We start from the raw sequence: 26,279 nt of genomic DNA, 5'->3' as shown, positions 1-26,279 counted from the left end.
TTTCAAATTTAATAGTCTTTGAAATTATATATATATATATACACTGTTCATCTATTCTTATAGGTCTACAAGGATAAAATGATATTTGCAAACAGATACAGAACAACAAGTAATTCACAAGTTGCATGTGTCATCACGAAAGTGACTTCTGTACATATCTGAGGGCACCAATGCACTTGTTTACCTTGCATAATAAAGTGAATAGTTACATCTATTTATATAGTTTTATCCTTATGAACCTATTGCGGTGATAATTTCTACGTGTTTTCCATTATTGATTCAATGATGCCTTATTTATATAGTCATAGTTAATAGAATTGTTGGTAATGTGAAGATACCAAGGTGTTTGTCTTTAGATCCCAATCTTATTCTATAGTAACACAAATGTACGTGTTTTCCAGAAATCGTGATTTTACAAGTAAACCTGTCATATTGCTGTAACTGTTCCAAGTGAATTGCAAATCCAATAAGAGTTGCTTCAAATGGCCATTCTATTGGGTTTTCTTTACATCACCTTGGCAACTGTGGTTAACTAGAAATACCTCATGGCAACTGTGGTTATATAGAAATACATCATGGCAACTGTGGTTATATAGAAATACCTCATGAAGAAATTTTAATTCTGAAGCCTTTCCATAGGTCTTCAATACAAAACAGCATATTCTGCTGTGAAAAGAATCAGAGACACCATATTTACAGCTGAAAAGCGTAACTTTTGGCAAACATAGTTATTACTAACCTTGTGTTTTTCATGCCATGAGTGTAACAAAAGCAAACTTTATGACATTATTGTTGCAATACATGAACCTAGTGTCTCACAGTATCCATTGTTGATGTATTATCTCTTCATTTGACATGCATAAACTAAAACAAAAAACAAATACAAAAAAGTTTACCTTGTTGCCAGCAGAGAAGATACCAGTAGAAAAGTGATACCTATGTGTCACCACAACAACATACACCTCTCCCTCGATAACTCGCGCATAATGGGGTCCACAAACATAGACTGCACTATAAGCGAGGCGCGAGTTACAGAGAGACCTCCAAAAATTGAAGAAAACAATTGCTTTGACATCAAGAAACCTGTAAGGTGGGGGGGGGACCGGTGTTAGGGAACTATGTTTAATGACTGAATCCTCATTTTACAATCACGTTAATAATAATTTTTAATAATGCGCTTTTTCTAATGAAGTTGTTCATTATTCAGTTTAAATAACTTTTTTTCTTCAAAATATTCAACATATGAAAGATCGTTCCAGCTGGTTTGAACAACCATCACGTGTACCCAAAAATCTGTTTATTATGTCACTGGTTTTTGTTTTCTTGATGAGTCTGGTTCCCGTAGTGGTGTTTAATAGTATCTTGCCAAATTGGTAGTCCATAATTTGGGAACTAGACAGTCTAACTGTTGATACACCACCAAACAAGATTCCTTTTTTTCAAAAACATGCAACATTTATTTTGTGACACGTCTATGTCGAAACTCAATTTTTTATTGTCCAATTAGTACAGTGTTAATGTCGTGATTTCAGTGGAAGTAATAATGAAATTTCTTATCATCCCTGAGGACATATCTAAATGCCAGTTCAAGAATTCTCTGAACCTCGCTTGCCCACAATGGTCTGTATCTGTGAAATCAAGCTCAATATTTTACGAAGTATTCATTTTGCTTGGTTGCCTTGTTATCTTTGATCACATTTATGAAAGAGTTGGTTAATTTAAGGCAGTTTCTGTTACATACACAATAACGTTTATTACAGTGTTCAATTGATCAAATGAAGTGAATTCACCCGACATACAACCAAGGCCGCTAGATTTTAAGTTAGTCTAATTTTTGTGCCTTTTAACTTTTCTTTTATTTCACCTCCTTTTTTATTCAAAAGACATAGTTAATGTGATAATACAAAGAAGGCCAGCTTTTAATTCAGTGCAACAATACAACAAATACTTCTGCAATTCAGTTATCAAAACACGGTCGACACTTAATTAGGTTCTCAGAGAAATGCTCGCTGACATAGCTGTTATGGTAGACTGACGCATTTTACGTTTAATTACAAGAGGACACATTGCATTTATGACGATTACACTTAAAAGGAACTAAAAGATGGAACCAGAACACAAATTTCAATTGTTAAAACAATTATTTAATTTGTATTTATTTATTAAAGTTCTGCCTCCACTCGGCTTAAGTGACATATTCATTGATCGAAATTTCCTTATATATCGTTAATTGTGGTGTACAAAGAATGTCATTTGGAAAGAAAATGTAAAACATTGTATGAGCTATATTTAAATTTGATATTTCATAGTGTTGACTAAAATTTCCAGGACCTATCTACCATTTTCAATGATAAAACGAGCAATACATCAAGTTTCCGTTACCAATTTTGATCGCTATTTTCTTCAAGTTCAACAAATAGGGATAAATTTTTGGGGTATTTTCGGGTTTAAAAAATGGGATCCATGCCTGACACCATGTTATAAGCGGGTTTGCAAGTTAACAGGGCGCGAGTTATCAAGAAAGTGGTGTAGGTGAGAAAATAAAGTTCAGGAAAAAGCATTGGGAAAGTAAATTTATGTGTAAGTGTTTTATGTGAATAAATAAAATGAATACTAGAACTTCATAATAAATATTCCTCAGAACTTAATATATCATCTCAAGCAAAACCATTTTGCAACATCTGATCTTGATTACTCATTATACACTGATATATAAGGTACCCCAAAGTCAAGCTGACATGTACCTAATAATACCAAAAAATGATCTCTGTGTGTTGTTTTCTTTCAATGATGAGGCAAAAAAGAGCTTGTACTCCCACCTTTATTTGAATATAAAAACAAAATTCAAAGGCAACAAAGTTCTTTTAGGTTTGTACTGGTAATACAAAACATACAATGTGGGCATGCACTTTGTCATGACTCATCCTAGTTCATTCCAGCTCAAGTCAAATCTCATCTCCAAATATGATGTGTTTTTTCTCCATGTTCATACTCCTGACTTTCTGGGCTCTATCCAGCAACTGTAAACGTTATCAACAAAATTAGTGTTACCAAATCCAGTTCATGGTCACTGGTCTACATATCTGACTATTCAAGCATAAAATAATGATTCAATTTGAGTTTTGCAATATAAATTCATCAATACAATTGTAAATTACAATAGAGTTATGTCATGAGTCTCCTATGAGACTTCCCATGCCATGGTCATCCTCTTGCAACCCATGTATGACCATCCTCCTGCAAATGCCATATCTTGGGACAGGAATTACATGGAGTTTTCTAAGTCTCATGATGAAATTGTTAATAAATTCATGTAATAGACATTTATATTTTGGGATAGGCAGCCATAAAATTTCATGAATTTTTATTCAGATAGTATTTTTTAAAAACTGAATGCTTAAATTAACTTAAATACATTATATCATTCATGTACAGATAATAATTGATTGGTTTTATGAAAGGTATGCTTGTGTAATTCAAAACCTTGTGTATATAAAATTAACCAACATTTCAGATGAAATTTAATATAAATCTGTATTTGAGTAGACAGTTAAGTCTTGAGTGCAAGATAAGTTGTAAAACAGTTAAAAATTCTACTTTTTCCCTCTTAATTTTACACTTTACAGGAGTACTATATAATGATTCAAGATTACTGTACCCTCTGATGTCCCCTCTTCTTTGGCCTGTTTGCATTCAGTTTAGTTTCTCTGTCAGCAGCCAATTTGTCCCAATAAGCTCTCTCTTCATCACCTGCAAAAGTATAAAATAAGTATGCATTAAACCTATTTAAATCATAATCAGGCAAGTAAACCAGGCCATAAAAAATACACACAGGGAGCAGGCAAGTAAATCAGTGTATAAATAATACTCAAAAAGCATGCAGGTAAATCAGTGTATAAATGATAAAGAGCATGCAGGTAAACCAGTGTATAAATGATAAAGAGCATGCAGGTAAACCAGTGTATAAATGACACTCAAAAGAACATGCAAGTAAAGCAGTGTATAAATGACGTTCAAACGAGCATGCAGGTAAGCCAGTGTATAAATGATACTAAAAAAGAACATGCAGGTAAACCAGTGTATAAATGAAAACCAGTGTATAAATGATACTCAAAAGAACATACAGGTAAACCAGTGAATAAATGACAATCAAAGAACATGCAGGTAAGCCAGTGTATAAATGACACTCAAAAGAACATGCAAGAAAAGCAGTGTATAAACAACACTCAAAAGAGCATGCAGGTAAACAACACTAAAAAAATAGCATGCTAGTGAACCAGCATATAAATGGCTCTCAAAGAGCATGCAGGTAAACCAGTGTATAAATGACACTCAAAAGAACATGCAGGTAAATCAGTGTATAAACAATACTCAAAAGAGCATGCAGGTAAACCAGTGTATAAATGACACTGAGCATGCAGGTAAACCAGTGTATACATGACACTCAAAAGAACATGCAAGTAAAGCAGTGTATAAACAATACTCAAAAGAGCACGCAGATAAATGACACTAAAAAAGTAGCATGCTAGTGAACCATCACATAAATGGCACTCAAACAGCATGCAGGTAAACCAGTGTATAAATGGCACTCAAAAGAACATGCAAGCAGTGTATAAACAACACTAAAAACCATGCAGGTAAACTAGTATATAAATGATACACAAAAAAGCATGCAGGTAAATCAGTGTATAAATGACAGAGTATGCAGGTAAACCAGTGTATAAATGACAGAGCATGCAGGTAAACCAGTGTATAAATGACAGAGCATCCAGGTAAACCAGTGTATAAATGACAGAGCATGCAGGTAAACCAGTGTATAAATGACAGAGCATCCAGGTAAACCAGTGTATAAATGACAGAGCATGCAGGTAAACCAGTGTATAAATGACACTCAAAAGAGCATTCAAGTAAACCTGTGTTAAAAAGACACTAAAGTTTGTTCTTCATGGATAAGTGTCCAGCATGTTGAAGTTTTATATGAAAGTGAGGGTAAGAAAATAAATGCCCTCCTTTACAAGCACATTTTCTGTGTGGGTTCGAGTCTCGGATTCGGCTAATGTGGGTATGTGAGAAAACTTGCCAGTAGCTTCTCGTGGGTCGGTGGTTCTTTCCGGGGTTTTCCCAGGTTCTTCCTCCACCATTAATACTGGCCACCATGTATAGCCTATCATGTGCTGAAAAATGGCATTAAACCCCACAACAACAACAAGCATATTTCAATTCTATCATAGTCTAGATACTGAAAAATGGAAGGTATTTGTGAGGTCACTTTTAATTAAAAATTATATTGTCACCAAAAGATAGCTTTTCCTATGCAAATATTAAAGTATTAGCATAAAGGTATGCCTTGTACTGATTGGTAAAGCACAAAATCATGAAAGTATAGCACAAAGGCACACAATTCCCTATAAGTCAATGCAGTGTCTGAATGGATGCTATTTAAGTCACATGTATCTATCAGGAAGTGATTATCTCCAGTTTGCAAAGGGTCAATGTTTTTTTTTAATCTACTAAGACCAGGACAGGCTTGTGAGATGGACTGGCATCTTGTGTTTCGTATCCATTTTCTGCCATCTGTTAGCAATGTCCTGTTCAGCTCAGTTAATTGCTGATCATAGGACAGGAATTAAAATTAAAATAATTGAAGAAAAAAAAATAAACAAAATTGGTATGAGTTAAAAAGAAAGTTTCAACATAATAATACAAAAAATGTAATTTTCAAAAAGTGGGATGCCTCTGCGAGTTTTGGACTAACAACCTCTTGCTTGGCAGGCATAACACTCAGAAAGAAATGTGGGTGGTTATTTATAATAAATTAGCACATACTTGCATGCAAATTATATGTAAACGACAAGTTGTTCATCTGGCAAATGCTATGACATGGATCATGTGATTACCTTACAACTAACATATTTACTTCATACTAATTCTGTCTTTTTTTGCTATTTTTCCTGACTTAAATCAACCATCTTTGTGAAATGTGCCCTTGAATTTCAATGACATGCATAAACATCTGAACTTTGCAAGTAACTGTATCATAATATGCTTCAATATCAATAAGTGCATACAAACAAAATAAATGAATATAACCTTTGCTTATTCAAACCAGAGGTGTGCCCATGTGACACTGATGCCTCAGCCAGTATGATGTAATTAAAAGGCAACAGTACAAATGAATCAGTGGTCATAACTTCATAAAATTTTGCCAAAAAAACAATGTCTGGTAATTGCAAACCAGTTCTTCGTTACATAAGGGATGCTAATTTTTTTCAACAAATAACCTGACAAAATGCAAGAGGAGTACTATGTTCAATATTCCTATATCTAAATAACTGAAATTTAGGTGCAAAATCCTTTTTTCTTATGTCAGTCATTGACACTGATCTTTTCCCTTTTGACCAATGAAATTGATAGGCTTTCTCCTTACTCTATGTACAAACCATCCACAACAGTGGGTTCAAGTCTATGATGCTGAACTAATGTTAAAACCATTGTCTCCATTTTAGTCAGTGACCCTGACCTTTGACTTTTTTGACCCTCAAATTGATTTCATCCTTATCCCAAGTGTAAGTCATGTACAAAGTCTGGTTGTGGTCTGTCCGGCAGAACTAATGTTATTGTACAGAAACCATTATGTTCATTCTTTCAGTCACTGTGACCCTGACTTTTGACCTTTTGACTCCAAAATCACTAGGTTTCTTCCTCGCATCAAGTGCAAGATATCCATTAATTCTGGTAACTGCTCATGATGAAGAACTCCAATCATTGTGCAGAAATCATTTTTCTTTCAGTTAGTGACCCTGACTGCTGACCTTTTAAACCCAAAATTTACACGGTTCTTCCTTACCCGAAATGATAGTCATCCACAAAGATTGGTAAAAGATGTTGGAGAAATCAAGTTTTTGTACAGAAACCTTATTTCACAGTGACCTTCATCTTGATCTTTGATATTTTGTCCCTGAAATAAACTGGGTTCTTACTCCAAGTGCAAGCTATCCACAAAATATGGTAACTGTAGATGGTGGAGAACTCAAGTTGTTGTGCAGAAACTATTTTCTTTGTTACAGCCACAATGACCCTGACTAATGTGCAGAAACTATTTTCTTTGTTACAGCCACAGTGACCCTGACTAATGTTCAGAAACTATTTTCGTTGTTACAGTCAAAATGACACTGACTAATGTGCAGAATCTATTTTCTTTGTTACAGCCACAGTGACCCTGACTAATGTGCAGAAACTATGTTCTTTGTTACAGCCACAGTGACCCTGACTAATGTTCAGAAACTATTTTCTTTGTTACAGTCAAAATGACACTGACTAATGTGCAGAATCTATTTTCTTTGTTACAGCCACAGTGACCCTGACTAATGTGCAGAAACTATGTTCTTTGTCACAGTCACATTGACTCTGACTAATGTGCAGAATCTATTTTCTTTGTCACAGTCACAATGACCCTGACTAATGTGCAGAAACTATTTTCTTTGTTACAGTCACAATGACACTGACTAATGTGCAGAATCTATTTTCTTTGTTACAGCCACAGTGACCCTGACTAATGTGCAGAAACTATGTTCTTTGTTACAGTCACATTGACCCTAACTAATGTGCAGAAACTATTTTCTTTGTTACAGACACAATGACCCTGACTAATGTGCAGAAACTATTTTCTTTGTTACAGACACAATGACCCTGACTAATGTGCAGAAACTATTTTCTTTGTTACAGCCACAATGACCCTGACTAATGTGCAGAAACTATTTTCTTTGTTACAGCCACAATGACCCTGAATAATGTGCAGAAACTATTTTCTTTGTTACAGCCACAGTGACCCTGACTAATGTGCAGAAACTATTTTCTTTGTTACAGCCACAATGACCCTGACTAATGAGCAGAAACTATTTTCTTTGTTAGTCACAGTAACCATCATCTTGACCTCTGACCTTTGTGCCTGAAATAAACAGCATTTCTTAAAGTGCAGTACATTCATTAAGTTTGGTAACTGTACATGGTAGACAGCTATAAAAAAAATCAATGTGTGGAAACCAACCTGGTAACAGATGGACAACATCATAATATAATAAGCTCTGCCTTACAGCAGGCATATAAAAAATGCTGCCATTTATTCTAATTTTATTTATTTCCAGTGTCAAAAAATATTGCACAAGTCTAGATGCTATATACCATCCTTGCCAAAATTAGGTTTAAAGATGCTTCTACTCATAGTACATGAAAATGTACTGACTAATCTATTAAGAATAATAGTGACAAAGACTTTAATTTCATTCCAGATAATGTAATGATTTTGTAAGCTAACCTGATAATAATACAAGTGTGTATTTATCCAAATGAGCAGACATGATTTTCTGGGCACTCTGGGAATCTTTGCACCTGATAAGCCCTTCATTGGTCTCATCCTTCACATCAATGTATGCCACATGCACGTCCTCCCCCAGGCCTGCCATGTCTGTCTGAAATGAGAACTTTATTCTCTCAACATGCCAGATAAAACAATTATTCCTACATATCAATTTACCATAAAGATGCTACTTAAATATTTGCATACATCAGCACACCAAGCAGACACTATTTAAATACTCATGTAAATCAACATGCAGCACACAATTTACTCCCAATTTCCTTCCCATCAGCTAGGCTCCTCGATATACCACAAATATTATATATCAATGTGCAACTCTGACACTGCTTAATATTCTTGTACAGCAAATACCAAACTGTCACTACTTAATATTCTTGTAAATCAAAATACCAGACACTACTTAATATTCTTGTACATCAAAAATACCACACATACACTACTTCATATTCTTGTACGTCAAATACCAAACTGTCACTACTTAATATTCTTGTAAATCAAACTACCAGACATACACTACTTAATATTCTTGTACATCAAATACCAAACTGTCACTACTTAATATTCTTGTACATCAAATACCAAACTGTCACTACTTAATATTCTTGTAAATCAAACTACCAGACATACACTACTTAATATTCTTGTACATCAAATACCAAACTGTCACTACTTCATATTCTTGTACATCAAATACCAAACTGTCACTACTTAATATTCTTGTACATCAAATACCAAACTGTCACTACTTAATATTCTTGTACATCAAATACCAAACTATCACTACTTAATATTCTTGTACATCAAATACCAAACTATCACTACTTAATATTCTTGTAAATCAAACTAACACACAGATACTACTTCATATTCCTGTACATCAAATACCAAACTGTCACTACTTAATATGCTGGTACATCAAATTACCACACTGACACTACTTAATATTCTTGTACATCCAATTACCACACAGACACTATGTACATCAAAATACCACACAGACACTAATTAATATTCTTGTATATCAAAATACCACATTGACACTACTTCATATTTTTGTACATCAAAATACCACAGATACTACTTAATGACTTCTGAACATGAACTAGATTTCCTCAACATACCACACAAATATATATACTAATTAACACTTCCTCTTTGTCAACTTGACATAGATATATGTACTAATTAATGATTCCTCTTTGTCAACATGCCTCATAGATATATGTACTACTTAATGATTCCTCTTTGTCAACTTGCCATAGATATATGTACTACTTAATGATTCCTCTTTGTCAACATGCCTCATAGATATATGTACTACTTAATGATTCCTCTTTGTCAACTTGCCATAGATATATGTACTACTTAATGATTCCTCTTTGTCAACATGCCTCATAGATATATGTACTACTTAATGACTCCTCTTTGTCAACATGCCTCATAGATATATGTACTACTTAATGATTCCTCTTTGTCAACATGCCTCATAGATATATGTACTACTTAATGATTCCTCTTTGTCAACATATCACACAAATACTATTTAATAATTCCTGTACATCAATGTACCAGGGATACTACTGACTGCTGTACTTCAACATACCAAGAAGATACTACTAACTGATTACTTTACATCAACAAACGACACAGATACTACTTAATAACTCCTGTACAACAACTAAGGTTCCTCAAAACACTATGTATCGTCCAAGAATGATGCTAATGTGTCTTCCAAGAATGATGCTAATGTATCATCCAAGAATGATGCTAATGTATCATCCAAGAACCATGATAATGTCTCATCCAAGAACCATGCTAATGTTTCATCCAAGAATCATGCTAATTTGTCATCCAAGAATCATGCTACTGTCATCCAAGAATCATAAAATATATATCATCCATGAATAAGGGTTAATGTCTCATCCAAGAATCAGCCTAATGTATCAGCCAAGAATCATAATAATGTATCATCCAAGAATCATGATGTGTCATCCAAGAATCAAGCTTATGTATCAGCCAAGAATCATAATTATGACTCATGATAATTTGTCATCCAAGAATCATGCTAATGTCATCCAAGAGTCATGCTAATGTATCATCCAAGAACCATGTTAATGTCTCATCCAAGAATCATAGTATTGTTGACAATGCTTCCACCTGAGCCTGAAATTAATACCAATGTCTCATCATCTGCTACGCAGATGAGACCAGTTTATATTCAATATATATTATCTGCTAAGCAGATGAGACCAGTTCATATTCAATATATATTATCTGCTATGCAGGCGAGACCAGAGTATATTTAATATTATCTACCATGCAGGCAAGACTAGAACATATTTAATGCAATTTATCTGCCATGGAGGGGAGTTTTATTTTCGTTTTGTTGCTTTTTTTAATGGCATTTTGACACATTACTGGCTATACTATCAAACCTGTCCTAACTGTCATGTGTACATAGTGGTCACAATGGTCATTCTGATTCCAACCCCTACCCCCCAATGTCCAATAAATATCTTGTGTGTAACAATCACCTGCCTTCTGTGGTCAATGGCCATGTGTTTTCTAACCAACAGTGGTTTCTTCCTGCCTTAAGTGGTCACTAGCACATATCAACAGTGACTCTTCAAAGCAAAGTCATATTGTGTGAATTTATGTGCTCACTATCTTGTTAGGCTGTCAATCTGACTCAAAGGTGTCAGTATGTCAAGTTCAAAAGGGAAATTGTTTTTATCTTTACAACAAAGGGTTGTAGCAATTCATCTGTTGGATGGATTGGCAAAGTAGTCGTCTTATTGTAGCAGAAATGAAAGTCACTTTTTGTGCCAGTGTGACTGCTATAGTTCAATATCTTCATCTGTTTGCCTGTGAGTTAAAGCTATCTTGGATGAAAAGTCATCTCTGCTGGGAGATATGTATTACATCCCTTTTGATTAGGGTCAGTGGTCATTAAATACTCAAAACTTTTCTGCAAAGGTGGGCAAATTTTCGGTTCATGGGTCACATTTTTTAAACATTCCTTATTCATCACAGGCCTCTTACATAAGCTGGCTGTTTTTGATCTTGATGAGTTGAGCAACTGGCTGTTTTTGATCTTGACAAGTTGAGCAATTGGCTGTTTTTGATCTTGATGAGTTGAGCAACTGACTGTTTTTGATCTTGAGAAGTTGAGCAACTGGCTGTTTTTGATCTTGACAAGTTGAGCAACTGGCTGTTTTTTATCTTGACAAGTTGAGTTATTGGCTGTTTTTGATCTTAACGAGTTGAGCAACTGGCTAATCCAAATACTGCTTTGAAGTGTGAACAGCCATTTCCAATCTGAATGTATACAAGCTGGCTGACCAAAGAGTCAGTTCTATGTTTTGAACTAACCTGTCAATTAGAAGTAAAGTTAGTGTTTTGTGAAAATACACAAAACAAAGATTACCGATTATTTTAAGACAGTGGTTATGTATAGGAGGGATTAAAGTCAGCAGGATACAGGAATCTTGTGTGGAACACAAGTTAGGGAGACTGCAACATAATATACATCTTTTTTTACTTTGGCAAACAGTATACATAAAAAACTTGATAAATAATGTAATGGTACTACTACTACTAATAATAATGATATCTGGTCCATATTATTTTTTCAAAAACCAATTCTGAAAGATGTACAGTTGTCACCTGTGTACAAATACCAGTTTTGTCTTTTCCCATCGGTGGCCACTATTGGCAGGTTTGACTGTATCACTGCAAGGAAATTGGAATTAATCACCATATGCCAAGGCAGCTGACTGATGCTGACCTGGGTAGGTTTTGATTCCTTGACACTTAAAGTAGGACACTCTACCAAATGAACTACTGTAACTCCCACCATGCAGGTGGGACTAAAATATATTTATGTATGTTACCTGGAATGCAGGTGACACCAGAATATATTTAACATACATTATATGCCAAGCAGGTGAGACCAGAACATACTGAATGTATCTTATTGGTACACATGTACAACAAGTATAATTGTTCTTTTCATCAATCTGTTCAATACAAAAAGAATTTTCAGTTTCCTGCCCACAAAATAATTTATCCTTTTTCTTTAAAACATAATATCAATTAAGTTTTCCTTTTAAGATTTAATAAACAGATATGCAAAACAACAATGATGTTTCTAGGCCCTCTGAAGCTGGGTCTCTAGACTCATGAAACTTGAAAAACTGCACAGAATCTGGCTAAATAAAAGTTGTATGTTTCTCAAAAAAAGATTACAAAGCCCATCTTTTTCATCTGTTTTCAATTTTAAATAAGTTCACAAAGATTTTAAAATCAGTGTTAAGTTTCCCATTGCTTGGCTCAAACTGGAAATGTTCAAATCAAGACTGGGGACAAATAATACAAAACAACCTAGGAATAGTGCCTGTATTTAGCCCCCAAATTTGCCAATGAAAAAAGAACTGCAATAGTTTTTAGATGCAGGCTATGGCTTTTTTGAAAAATTATAATTTCTTTATGTGACAATTATAGCAAGTCTGAGATAAAGCTGTGCTGATGTCACTTTTTGCCGATTATGCCGATACCACGTATAGCCGATTATTAAAATTGCCAAGACCAATTATGAGACCAATTATTTCATTATTATTTGTTTTATAACAATGACTAGTTCAGAAACATAAAACTATTAGTATAGAGGTATTTTGTTGTGTGAGTTATAACAAGGTTGTTTATGCGGCAAGTGAATTTGAACTTTTGTACAAAAACAAACAGAAACTGGATAAGAAGTACACTGCACTTTATAGAAAACAATGATCACACAATCACAAAACTTTAAAATTAACACTGATAAAACTTATGGTTTGCCATTTCAAGATATAAATGAATGAAAATGTATTAAGCTAGTCTTTTAACTTACGTTCAGTGATGCAGATCGTCATTACTAGATTTCAATAAATAACTAAATAATGTAAATAACGATAGCCCAATAATAATTAAAATTAATAATACACATGCTTTAAGACTAAAGTTAGATGTCACTGTATGCTAGCTGCAGCTAATACTGAAAGAATAGTTGAGGTAGGTTGTATTTAAGCAACAGTAACATTTCTCCCTTCTCACCAAGTAACAATCCGAAAAAATCCGACCTGAACCACTAAACAGCTGCTTGCGTGGAATGCTTGAAGCTGGTGCAGACAAATACTGTCTAGCTAATTTGGCCAAGCTGGGGAACTGAAACCTGTGAGCACTCCACCAGCTGTATGTGTCTTAAGAGAGGGCTGGCCAGATACAATTCAAGCATCAGGTCAATGGCGTCATCCAAGTGGGCTGTTTCGTTGACGGTATGGAGAGGTTTGTCACAGGCCACAGAAAACAAATCCTGGCGACACAATGTTGATGGTCCAGTGGCATTTATTTCAGTTTCAGTTTTTTCTTTTTTTGGTCGGGGGTTCCTCCTGCATGTCAGCTCACGCAACAAGGATGCAAAGCGTGTGTTTAGTGACGTCAACATATCATGGCGAATTGTCTGAATACCTTGACTTGCTTCATGCTCTCGAGCCAGCAACATTCGGAGCATTTTCAGCATAGGAAGAATGATGGATACTGATGTTTAGCTATCACTTACTTCCTTGGTAATGTCTGAGAATGGATCTAACGTGTCCACAATATTGTTAATCAAGACCAACTGTTGAGCTGAAAGAGTGGGCAGGTCACAGAGAGTATTGTAAGCCCCCAAGACTTGTTTTTGTTCATATAATGAAACCAGTGTATTGCATGTAGAATTTCAGTGTACTTGAACATCCTGGACAAGTTTCTTATGGGCAACGCCAAATTTTCCTGCTGGTCTTTGAGCTGCTGTTTGTGCCAGGATGGAGTGTCAGAACTTGCTGATGGATTGCAAAATTGCCAAAACATCTTTGACAGCTCACTGCGACAGAATGCCATCACTAACAGTGAGCTGCAGCATGTGTGCAAAACAGCTGATGCCGTCAATTTCAGTCTCACGCATTGCTTTAACCATGTCTGCACCTCTGTCATGCAGAAGAACATGGATATGAGTTTTGGGAATGCTGTATTCCTTGCATAATTTGTCCAGTCTGCTCACCAAATATTCTCCCGTGTGTGATTCATCAAGAGGCGTTGCTGCTAAAATTGCCTGTATCTGCTGAATGTCTTTCATCAGCCAGTGTGCCGTAAGAGTCAACAAGGCTACGCTGATGGATGGGCCTGACCATGCATCAGAGGTCAAACTAAAGTCAGATTGGGCAGAAACTAAATCAAGCACCTTGCTTTGTATCGCTTTATGCATGTCAGGTATCAAAGATGTGGAAAAGTATTTCCATCTGAGAATTTTATAGCTCTGCAATAGCTTTGTGTCAATTAATAGCTCTTGGGTCGTCAAATGCAAATAGCTGCTTCCGATTCAGTATGGTGTCAATAGTCAGAGTATGAGGAGTTGCTGCAGCTGCTGAGGTTAACTGGGCAGCATCCTTTCTTTTTTATCTGCCAGAAACAGTCCATGTTCGACGATGTGCATGCAGCGCAAGTGCTGGACAAGATTTAATATCGTATAATTTTTTGAATCATTTCCACCTCTGGAAATGCATGCTTTGCAAAGTGTACGATTTGCTTTGGACTCGTTAACTGCATTTTAATTTGAAGTAATTCCAGACTAAACTTGAGTGTTTCAAGTTTAAAATTATGCATAATCTTGGTAGTATATTAAATAGTGTACAGTCGCTAGTCAATATTAATAATCCAATTGATTTGCTCTCTTGAAACAATGCTTTAGATCAAGTAAGATACTACTAAGTTGTCCACATGGCTGTATGGATGCAAGCACCATGCTGCAAGTCGTGCTGAAGCAGCTGCGGTATCCAGGGGTAATGTCGCTGGCATGACAATATCAATGCTGCATAATATTTGTATGTCAGCGTTCAGCTGCTTCCACATCCAACCGCTATTTGTTGATTAGCAGCATTGCAGTACTAGTTAAAAAATACATTAACTATGGTGAGTCATAGTTTTGCAGTAATTGGAAATTTTGCTAGCTATGTAATCTGCCTAGCTATCTGCTAATGTGTATGCTGGAAGTTCAGCAGCCACATGAGGCCTTATTGGTTGGCTGCTGTGATTGGGATGAGTGCATGAATGGTATTAATAATTAGTTGTGTGCAGACAAAAAGCGGCAGTTTACAGCAAGTGTGTTAAAAAGTATTTACTTTTAAGAATAGACTGTCTTTCAATTTACCCCCAAAACAAATGTTTATTCCTTAATTTCCACTATTTAATTCTGATTTAAAGTTCAAGCCATGTCAAGATGAATGTTATGATTGAATTTATATTTTGGAAATTTGTTTACATCGGCACTAATTATTTCTGCCGATACCGATTATTCTAATAATTGGCCCAATTATGTTTATGGCCAATTAATCGGTACAGCTTTAGTCTGAGAACAACAAAACAAATAGCGTGTGAAATTAATTTTTTTTAAAAAGTCTACATGCTAGCAAGGTTTCTTACCCAATCTTAGGTCAAACATATTCAAGAAGGGTTCCATTAACATATTAACCCCTAGCGACGACTTAACAGGGCAGGAGGTAGTAGTCTATTGCCAAGCTGTGTAGCGTCATGGTCATGCATGATACACTAAATTTGGTGGTATTATAGAAAGGTAGACAGATGTAGTTCTACAATGATACCAAATAATCTGTACATATCTAGTTGCACTACAAAATACAGATTTAAAAAACTCATTTTTTGGACTGAACTTTTTTCTACCCAAAATTGGCCCGTGGTCGGAATCTGATTTCGTGTCCCGATTTTAGACTTTTTGATCTCAGATCTAAGGCAAACCAGTATGAACTGCAAACAGACAGATGAACCGTTGCAAAAAGTAGGATATGATGGGCATTTGGAATAAAGAGTGCTCTCGATAAAAAAATAATGGCTCTGTTTACCAAAATTTTTTTACTACAAAAATTCAACTTTTACCTGTCTGCTTATGCGCGAGTCAAATAGCCAATGAAAAACAATGATTCTAACAAAACTAGCCAGTATGTTATTGAAAGATCACCAGGGATCTGGTGTTTTCAGATCTATTAAAAAATAGCTTTTTCAAAATGTTTTTCCTACTCGATTTTCAGGTGAAAACGACAATGTCAGCTGCCAAAGCTAGTCAAAATTAGGCAGCTGCCAAAACTGATTGACTGAAGCAACAGCTGTTTATTCATCATTTCGCATAAGTGACTATGAAACAAAAGACTGAAATTTTAACTGACTTCAGTAAAGGGCATAATGGTTATGTTGATCACAATGTCTTACCAGGTAATGGCACTATGATGTATGCTTTATATTGTTATGACTTTCAAACAACTTCTAAAAAAAACTTAAATCTTTTGAAAGTCTTTACCTCTGATGTCAAAATCAATATGCTTCTTACTAGCTATCCGTAAAGTTTTGTCCAGGTATGTGATGTGGAACTAATGTTAATGTGTGGAAACCCCATTTTTATTCTTTCGATAACAGTGACCCTGAACACCGACCCCAAAATCAACAGGCTTCTATCTCACACCAAATTGCAAGCCATCAGAAAAATTCTGTAACTGTAGACGGTGTAGAACTTATTCTGCAGAAACAATTTTTCTTCTTTCATTCAAAGTGATACTGATATTTGATCTTTTGACTCCCGATTGAACAAGGCTCATCCTTACCTCAAGTGCAAGAAACCAACACAGTCTGGTAACTATGGATGTTGGAAAACACAAGGTAATGTGGAAAAACAACATTGGATCGATGGACTGCATCATAGAATAATTCACTCAGCCTTATGATGGGCATATATTAATACAGTTGTGGAGTATCTTACAGTAAAATTTCTTATTTTATTATATTCAAATTAAAATGATATGGATACAACCTCTGGTGATAATGTCATCACATCAATGGCTGATGCTATGTCTGCCTGAACAAGAACAAAGACATGCAGAGAGTAAATTGCAAAGAATCTGATAGCAGATTATCATGCAAAAAGATATTCAACCATGAACATTTAGCAGCAGTTTGAAAATAATAAAATTACAAATCTATACATGAAACCAATTTATTCTAGGAAAATATGTTTCTTCAATAATACTTACCTGACCATAATACCTTAGAAGAACTAGTACTACTTTGCAAATCCAGTCCTCCCTGGCTACAATGTTTGAGCTAAAAGCTAAAAGTTATCTGCTCACCTAAGTCACAGAGTGATCTCCCCTTGATACAGGGATTAGTGCCAAATCCCATGAATACTTCAGTTACTGCTGGAGTGGAAGCACACTAACCATAGCTGGGGGGAGGCTTGTATTATTATCAGTTAAGTATTATTGAAATTTTATGTTACCTGATCATAATACCTAACAAGGATTGGTAAGAGGTGGAGGGCGTTACATCCCCTTACCCTGGAGATGTAATCTCCAGTCCCCTAAGGTATGTGAGTCAGCTTCTAGAGAATCCAGCTGAAGAGACTCAATCTGTTGTGGAGCAGCACTGAAAGATCAAATTTTTCCCTCGCACAAATCCAGCTTAAGTTAAAAAGCCCCATCCTTATGAAGCTGTCGTATGACCAAGGAAGAAAACCTGTTGAGCCATGGCTTCCTAGCTTCATGAGATGAACTGCATAGCAAATTCATTTGATTTAAGATTATTTTCAGATATGCAGAAAAAATAACTAATTTTACCCAGGATTGAATGTGTGTGTGCCGATATGTCATCCTTTCCCACTTTGAGAGGTAAAAAGGTGTGATCTCCATCAATGTAACAGCTTGGAACTTTTTAAGTACCACTTCAAAGCTAGCACTGGGTCATATCAAGTAGACAGGGATTGGGTCTCATTAATTCTGCCTGCTGGCGCTAGTACAAGTAAGAAGCAGATGTAATATGAGAGGTGAACCAATAAAGCACTTGAGGGTGGTTCAAACAATGTCTTTTAATCAAGTTAGCACCCATGAGATCCACTTTGGATGTAAAGCCAATGCATGTGGATGTGTGAACTCAAAATCAACAGCAGATCAGATAGATTTTGTTTGATATACCCTATCTTCCATGATGGCTTTTTTATGAGGGCTTGTTAAAGATGATCCAGACATTCAGGTTCAAAAACTCTGGATTGGGATGGAATGTCTGCCACTGTGGTTGCTTAAGTGGATGAGGAAATATCTCTATTCCTGTGGACTTCAGTCACTATATTGATGAGGTCACTGAATTAACAGACTGTGAGCAATCTATATCTGACAGCAAGAACAAAGATTGTGGCTAAACAATCCCTTCCTCTGTGCTTTTATCCAAATGGATTCTTGATAACCCTGGCTTTCAACTTGCAATGGATCTTCAGGGCTACTTCCTATGAGAAGCGCCCATATTAAGTAGATATTACAGCACAAATGACCATGGAGTGAGCTGGGTGCATTGTGGCACTTAGCCTTAAGATTAACAGCGTAATGACTTCAGGACAGACCAGCTGACCCATAATTCATGGTAATGGACAGGACTGGCTTTGTTACTGACCACATGTGGTCCAATTCAGATGGCAATATCTAATGCTGATGGATTGGGCCATTGTATCCTCCATAAATTTGTCAATTCCTTATCTTGGTAGCGGGTTATTGGATATTTACTCTACAAAACCAAAAAATGAAGGCATCTGAGGTACTTACAGATGAGGTCTTTGCCATTCCCATGACTGCTATAGTCTGTAATGCTCTCCAAGTAAGCCAATCTACCCAACAGGTGGAACTTGGGACTAAGCTCTTTGGAAAAGGAGAAGGGCATCATTTGCAGTGAATTCCTTGTGGCACTATGTGTGTTAGGCTGATCCATGAGATTACCTGATATGACTTGGGTTCAGAAAACTGAATAAAGATCATTTGTCTGGTTTCTGTGGTGGTACTGACATGTTTCAATCAAAGCCATATGGCAGAGTCTGGTCTTAGCAGAATAGGGCCATCATAGGTGGCATACTATTGTCAAATTCATTAAGTTGGGATGGACTACTGGATATTTGATCCATGTAACTGGTCTATACATCATAGTTGGCATACTATTGTCCCATTCATTAAGCTGGGATGGGCTACTGGACATATAATCCATGTAACTGGTCTATACATCATAGTTGGCATACTATTGTCCAATTCATTAAGCTGGGATGGGCTACTGGACATCTAATCCATGTAACTGGTCTATACATCATAAGTGGTATACTATTGTCCAATTCATTAAGCTGGGATGGGCTACTGGACATCTGATCCATGTAACTGGTCTATACATCATAAGTGGTATACTATTGTCCAATTCATTAAGCTGGGATGGGCTACTGGACATCTGATCCATGTAACTGGTCTATACATCATAAGTGGTATACTAATTCATTAAGCTGGGATGGGCTACTGGACATCTGATCCATGTAACTGGTCTATACATCATTAAGTGGTATACTATTGTCCAATTCATTAAGCTGGGATGGGCTACTGGACATCTGATCCATGTAACTGGTCTATACATCTGAAGTGCAAGACAGTAACTGTGGTAGTTTGTTTCGATCTTGATCTTGCTCAATGGCAGATGATAAAGGTGATTTGGTGTCGAGCCCATGCCATAAATGGCCTAATGGTTCTGCCAAGAAAGGTTCATCATAATGCGATACTCATAAAGAAGCCAGCAATTCACTGCTGTGACATCATTGTGCAAATTGATGGTGTCTTGCACCCTCACAGTTCACTTCTGTACCTTCTCCTTTAGTACACCAAGTACTACAGCCCAATGGCTTTCTGACCATAATGTGCAAGTCTGACATGTATTCAAAGATTGGGAACTGGAGCAAGCTACACATATAGAGTGGTTGTCACTCCTATGTTTCCAATGTTTACAAAGCTCAGACTTGGTACAAATCTTAAGACAAAATAGAGCAGACAATATATACAGGTGTAGCTTGGCACGAGTCCTGCTGCATGAACTCAGAGTGTATGTGCACAACTCCATACTATGACAATTACTTGTACAAAGGGGCATACAGTACTGGAATGGTGCGATAAATACTGACAAAGTGGATGCTAAAATATCAATCTGAATAAAAGTTACCTGAAGGAAAGGCCAATTGATTGTGTATACAAGTAAAATCACCAAAGCTTCACTAATAGTAACTATGATGTGGACACTATGATTAAACTATGTATAGAGTGTGTGTGATTTGGATTTTTAATGTAGACTTAACAATTTTTCAGTCATATCTTCTATGATGTCTGCAGTGTGGCAGATTATAGTGATGTCTAGCACTGGGGCATCATTCCTCGGACACACAGCATGATGTCTCATGCACTCTTATTATCCTGACACCAGGCCGACCAGTCCCAACACTAATGCTGAGTGCCAAGCTAGGCAGCTGTCAGTACCATTTTTATAAGTCTCTGGCATGACTTGACCAGGGTTCAAACCCACGACCTCCCGCATCCGAGGCATAGTAAACTCATTTGTACGTATCTGACCATGGTGGAAACTATACAGCAATATAAATTAGTTTTTCAAAGTACATACAATTCAAACAAATAAAAATGCACAGAAGCATTATATTATTGATACTTACGAGGTGGACAAAACTGCATCAATTATAAGACAAGTTTACCTGTAGGAAAGGTCAAATGACAGCCTATACAGGTAAAATCAGTAAGGCATCACTTATATAAGTATGGAATGGATACTAAGGCTGGATTAATACAAAAAAGTTACCTGTATGTATCCAACCATAGCAGAAATTATACAGGAATATTACATTAGCTTTTTATATCACACACCAGACCTGCACACATTTAAAGACAGCAATGTTAAGGGGATGCACTAGTGACCTGTACAGATACGTACCAAAGGTGCCTAAGTGTGTGAGGATGGCAAAGTGATGATACTGAAAAGCCAGAAACTTTGTTGTCAAAGAAAGAAAGAAAAGTTGGAATTTAATGATTGAGTATACTCACCTTCAAAGACAACACTCTGCCAAGTTCTACAATACTTGCATGCGGATTGCGAGGCTTGTTTGTCTGTAGAAGGCATGCTACTATGCATGAGCAGAAGTAGCAAATAAAAGTATTCACAGGCAATCCCTAATCAAGGAGAGATTGCCCTAACTGCCACAATGGTGGGCAGATAACTTTTAGCTTTTTAGCTAAAATGTTTTAAATGTGAGAGGCTGGATTTGCATGGCAGTATTAGTTCTCCTAAGGTATTATGATCAGGTAATGTATTTAAGAGCAGATGTATTCAAATTTCATTTAGTATTCATTTATCATTCATCATTCTGCATTTTGCAGTTTGCATTTGCGGTCACCATTTTCTTAATAAATCATTTCATCTGCATTTCATTTGGTCCTCGTATGTGATGTAGAACTAAACATGAGATAAGCATTTAAAATGCTGTTTATGGAATTCCTGTTATATTTATTGCAGTTTGTGGTTATATTTTTATTTATGGCTAATTCCCACTAAGCTTCATCTGCATTTAATTTGCATTCATTCTGTATTCTATTTTTGTTTCACTGGTCTATTTCAGGGTCTGTAGCTTACCTTGATCTGCTGGCGAAACATTGGATCTGTGGATGTAATTTTCACAATGACATTAGGAACAAACTCCAAAGGTTTCGTCTTTCTTTCTGCCCTTGCTTCCTGGGTTCCTATGCAAAAAAAATATAGCAGCTTGAGGAATGTAAAATTAAAGTGATTTCCTGAATACACTAAAAACTTAATGCTGCAAATATCTGTACCAGCTGAAGCAAGGGACTAAATAATGTTCAATGTTCATGAGATCTGAATGATGTTGGTGGGACTTATAGCAAAGTAAACTAAATCTGTATATCAACAACATGAATGCCCCTGCCATATCATATGATGATGTAGCTTTGATTCAAGATACCAGGGTGATCTTCAACTTCTAATAAGTCCATATACATTGAAATTTTCAATTTTTGCAGAAAAAGGTGCACATGTGTGTGATTTGTAATTTTAACATATATTTAACAAGCTGAGTTATATCACTATGATATCTGCAGCATGGTAGCTTATAGTTATGTCTAGCACTGGGGTATCATGCCACAGACGTGTATCATGTTCCACCCAGCCACATGATCCTGACACTAGGTCAACCAGTCCTAACAATAAAGTCTTAAATTAAAATACTGAATGCCAAGTGAGGCATCTGCCAGTACCGTTCTTATAAAACTTTAGTATGATTCATCCAGGGTTCAAACCCATGACCTCTCACATCTGAGGCAGACAGGCTAGCCACTTAGGCCACCAGAGTGGATGCAGAAAAAAGGTAAAAATTAAATCTCACTTAGTTCTTCTTATTATTAAGCACTCACCACCCTGCTATGTTTTAATTTCCACCCTATGGTTTAATTTCCACCCTATGGTTTAATTTCCATCTTGCTATGGTTTAATTTCCACCCTGCTATGGTTTAATTTCCATCTTGCTATGGTTTAATTCCATTTCTGCAGTAGTTTAATTCAAACCTTGTTATGTTCCCATTCCATTCAATTCTTCAAAAGTTATTATATATAAACAAATCACCCTGATAAAGTTTAATTCCAGGCAGCTCTTTAAAAATTATTTTATACAAACAAAATTCATGATGCATGGACAAAATTCAATCCAACTTAGCTTAGGTTATATTTGTATAAGGGATCAAACAAAATTTGATTCAATTTCCAAAGCTACGGAATGGAAATAAAATTATTGGACAGACTAACAAGATGAATGGGCAAGACCAATGGACAGGACAGACAGACTGATGGATGGGTCAAACAGGACAGAGAGACTGATGGATAGGTCAAGCAGAAAGATGGACAGGACAGAGAGACTGATGGATAGGTCAAACAGAAAGATGAACAGGACAGATAGACTGATGGATGGGTCAAACAGGACAGAGAGATTGATAGATAGGTCAAACAGAAAGATGAACAGGACAGAAAGACTGATGGGCAGGTCAAACAGAAAGATGGACAGGACAGATAGACTGATGGATGGTAGAAAGCAATGGACAGGACCATGAGACTAATTTATGGGACTAACAGGTGAACAGAACAGAGACAGATGCAAAAGTCAGACAGATGGACAGGACAAATTAACATGGTAACACTTATATGCTCCTCCAAAAAAATAAATGGGGAAAAACTGACAGAATAATTAAGAAATTAGAGGATAAGAATGATGAAATTACTTGTTAGGATGTGCAATGTAGAGATATAAGTTAAAAATCAGGATAAGATAATACCTGGGCATGTACATTAAGTCCTACATAATTTTATATGAAAACCTCCACTTAAAAAAGGCACCATTCAATTAAGTCAAATTGTATGTCACAGCAGTTTATTTGGTCAAGGAAGTCTAAACTGAAAGTCATTGTTTCAAATTGTTCAAGACAAATGTCTACTTTTTACACTGGCAAATAAATTTAAGCAAAAAATGGTTGACTATAATTTCCATCTGTTTATTTTATGAAGTTAAACCATCAAAAAACTGTGTATGGTATGTGTTATTAAAGAGACTGACATGAAAACGTACCAAAAAATGTGCAGCATTATATATCAGTGGAGTAAATGGTAAAAGCAAAACTGATTATGTAACAGCATGCCTTACCCCCCTTGTTTGTTTTTTGTGTCTTTTCATCTTCTTTCACATTTTGTTTAAGTTCCACTAATGCCCTTTTCAATTCCCTCATACTTTTTTTCTGAAGCTCAAGGTATTCCTTTCGAAGCTCCAACCATTTCACTCTACAAATGAAGACGGACATATAATAAATCTTATATTACATGAAAATCAACATGCTGAAAAATTATCTCGGATTAAAAATCTACAATTTTCACTGCTTGTAAACACTTTAATAAATTTTACTTGAATATGAATTAAAGAAACTTTGATCATGGCTAGGTACCTTGACAATTTCATCCATATCTGCTACTATTCCTAATAAATATTCATTCAGCAGCATGGGTTTCACATCAATATGGTACTTGTGACTCTGCGTAGGTCTGTCCATCAAAAACTCAGATATGCAAGCAAACTAGAAAGTGCTTATCCAGACTGTTTATGTTCACTATTTAGGCACATTTTAAGTGATAAACAGATTTCACAAAATTGGTGGGAAAAATAGATTCTAACCTTCAAGTCATGCACTTGAATGTGTTATGTTACAATCACTGTTAGTAACATTAGGATGGTTACAGTTTCATTGATATATCTTGTTCTTTACAGAACCTAATGAGTGGACAGGAAATGTCTACAAGCAAAGATATGGTCAAAACAATGGCTGCACAGAATGCAATAGATATAAAATGCCTTCTTATCAGGACAGCCATCAAACAAAACAAAACATGAATGAGAAATATGTTTTAATATTCTATACTGTATTCATGTGCTACATCCATGTACTTTAATGTCAAGTACATTCAGCAGATTCAGCCAAATACTGCATTAGATGTAATACCAACACTTGCCTTAATGAACACCCACTTAGCCAAATACTGTATTTGATGTAGTGACTTATTTCAATGTGTCATTGTTATTTCCTTTTGTTTAAGAAATTGTGATGAATGAGCATTTTGCATGAATCGGATATAATTTAAATTTACTGGTTTATCAATGATACCCTTATGAAATATTTTATATGTCCCACTCAGGATACATGTTAAAGCAGTGTAAAGAATGCATGGCATTCCTTTCAATCACTCAGATAAATTTGTATATACAGTTTATTTATTTATTGCAAGTTTAATATTTGTTTTCCTAAATATAATTAAATTACTAACTGTAGTTAAGAAATACTTGTTTTATTCATATGCAACAATTATAAATGTGTGATATACATTTAAATGGTGCATATACATAACAAAAGCTTTATTTTAAAAATTTAAAAATACTGAGACCATACTAGAAAATCTGATAACTAATAAGTAAGTCTAACTTTTCAAGAACACAAGTATTTTGTTATTTGTCCTCTTCTTGCAAAATGTCTTCAAGAAGTTTGTCGGTATCTCTGTTCTTTCTCATAGACTGCCAGCTATGTGCTGCAACTTTGACCAGATCTTTGCCATTGAAAATCCTAATTTCATGAATTGTGTAGTAATTCAAGCCTTTCCTTAACATGCAATCTAAAAGAATCTAGAAATCAGGTAAGAAAGTTTCATAAATATTGTTGAGAATATTGTTCAGTTAAATGTGCTGCTAACGCTATTGGATCTGCTATTTTTATGATGGCTTGTGCACCAAACCAACATTCTAATGGCAAGACAGTTCTACTGTCCCTAACAAGACTGTGTCGGTAAGACAGTTGATTTTCTTCCATAAGTCTGACCAGATTTTAGTAAGGTGTAACAAAATACGTACTGCTACTGTCAAGTTGGAAAACATGTATTTATAAGTTCGGTATTCCAACTTATGCATCGATGGTAAACATTATGTTCATCTGCATAGTTTGCAAAGTACACACAGACCTTATTTACCTATAGTACAGTTGCACAAACCTCAGTTACAAACCCTACGCAACTCAGAGGCTTGTTGATATCACTCAACTTAATGTAATGCTTGGAGTTTTTTTCCTTCATTTCACATGACAGCAATCATATCTCACACCATGTAAATATTAAAATTGACATGTGATGTCCAATAAATGTAATTGTGTCCCTTCCTACTTTCATTCAGAACAATCTGAATTTTCCTTTTTATTCTTCTGTAGTGATTAATAAAACTTTTTCTTTCACCTTGAACATATATCAGTAGCTAGATGCCATTTAAAAAAATTTCTATAATAAACAGTTTGATCATGCAGATGCTTATCATGAAAAAATGTGAAGTTTAAAGCATCTGAAGTACTATTGTAAAGTTAATCTGGTTCACTAATTCCACTTACAC

The 26,279-nt window shown here is 35.6% G+C and overlaps 1 protein-coding gene across 1 annotated transcript in view; it reads right to left on the bottom strand.

Annotated features, from left to right (window-relative positions):
- Window positions 1–2,807: 2,807 nt before the first annotated feature.
- Window positions 2,808–26,279, bottom strand: part of LOC149803321 (la-related protein 7-like) — a 54,486-nt gene continuing 31,014 nt past the window's right edge. The window contains exons 9-13 of the mRNA XM_089953028.1: window positions 24,009–24,142; window positions 21,938–22,044; window positions 8,315–8,468; window positions 3,659–3,750; window positions 2,808–3,020 (exon numbers count right to left, since the gene is read on the bottom strand). Coding sequence (XP_089809154.1) covers window positions 2,946–3,020; window positions 3,659–3,750; window positions 8,315–8,468; window positions 21,938–22,044; window positions 24,009–24,142 — 562 coding nt within the window. The 3' untranslated portion in view covers window positions 2,808–2,945. The remainder of the gene's footprint in view (window positions 3,021–3,658; window positions 3,751–8,314; window positions 8,469–21,937; window positions 22,045–24,008; window positions 24,143–26,279) is intronic.

This window comes from Sinohyriopsis cumingii, chromosome 3, assembly GCF_028554795.1.
Source record: "Sinohyriopsis cumingii isolate HCF-2022 chromosome 3, ASM2855479v2, whole genome shotgun sequence".
NCBI classification, from domain to species: Eukaryota; Metazoa; Mollusca; class Bivalvia; order Unionida; family Unionidae; genus Sinohyriopsis; species Sinohyriopsis cumingii.
The sequence above is the reverse complement of the archived record's forward strand: the minus strand, read 5'-3'. Positions and strand labels throughout refer to the sequence as shown.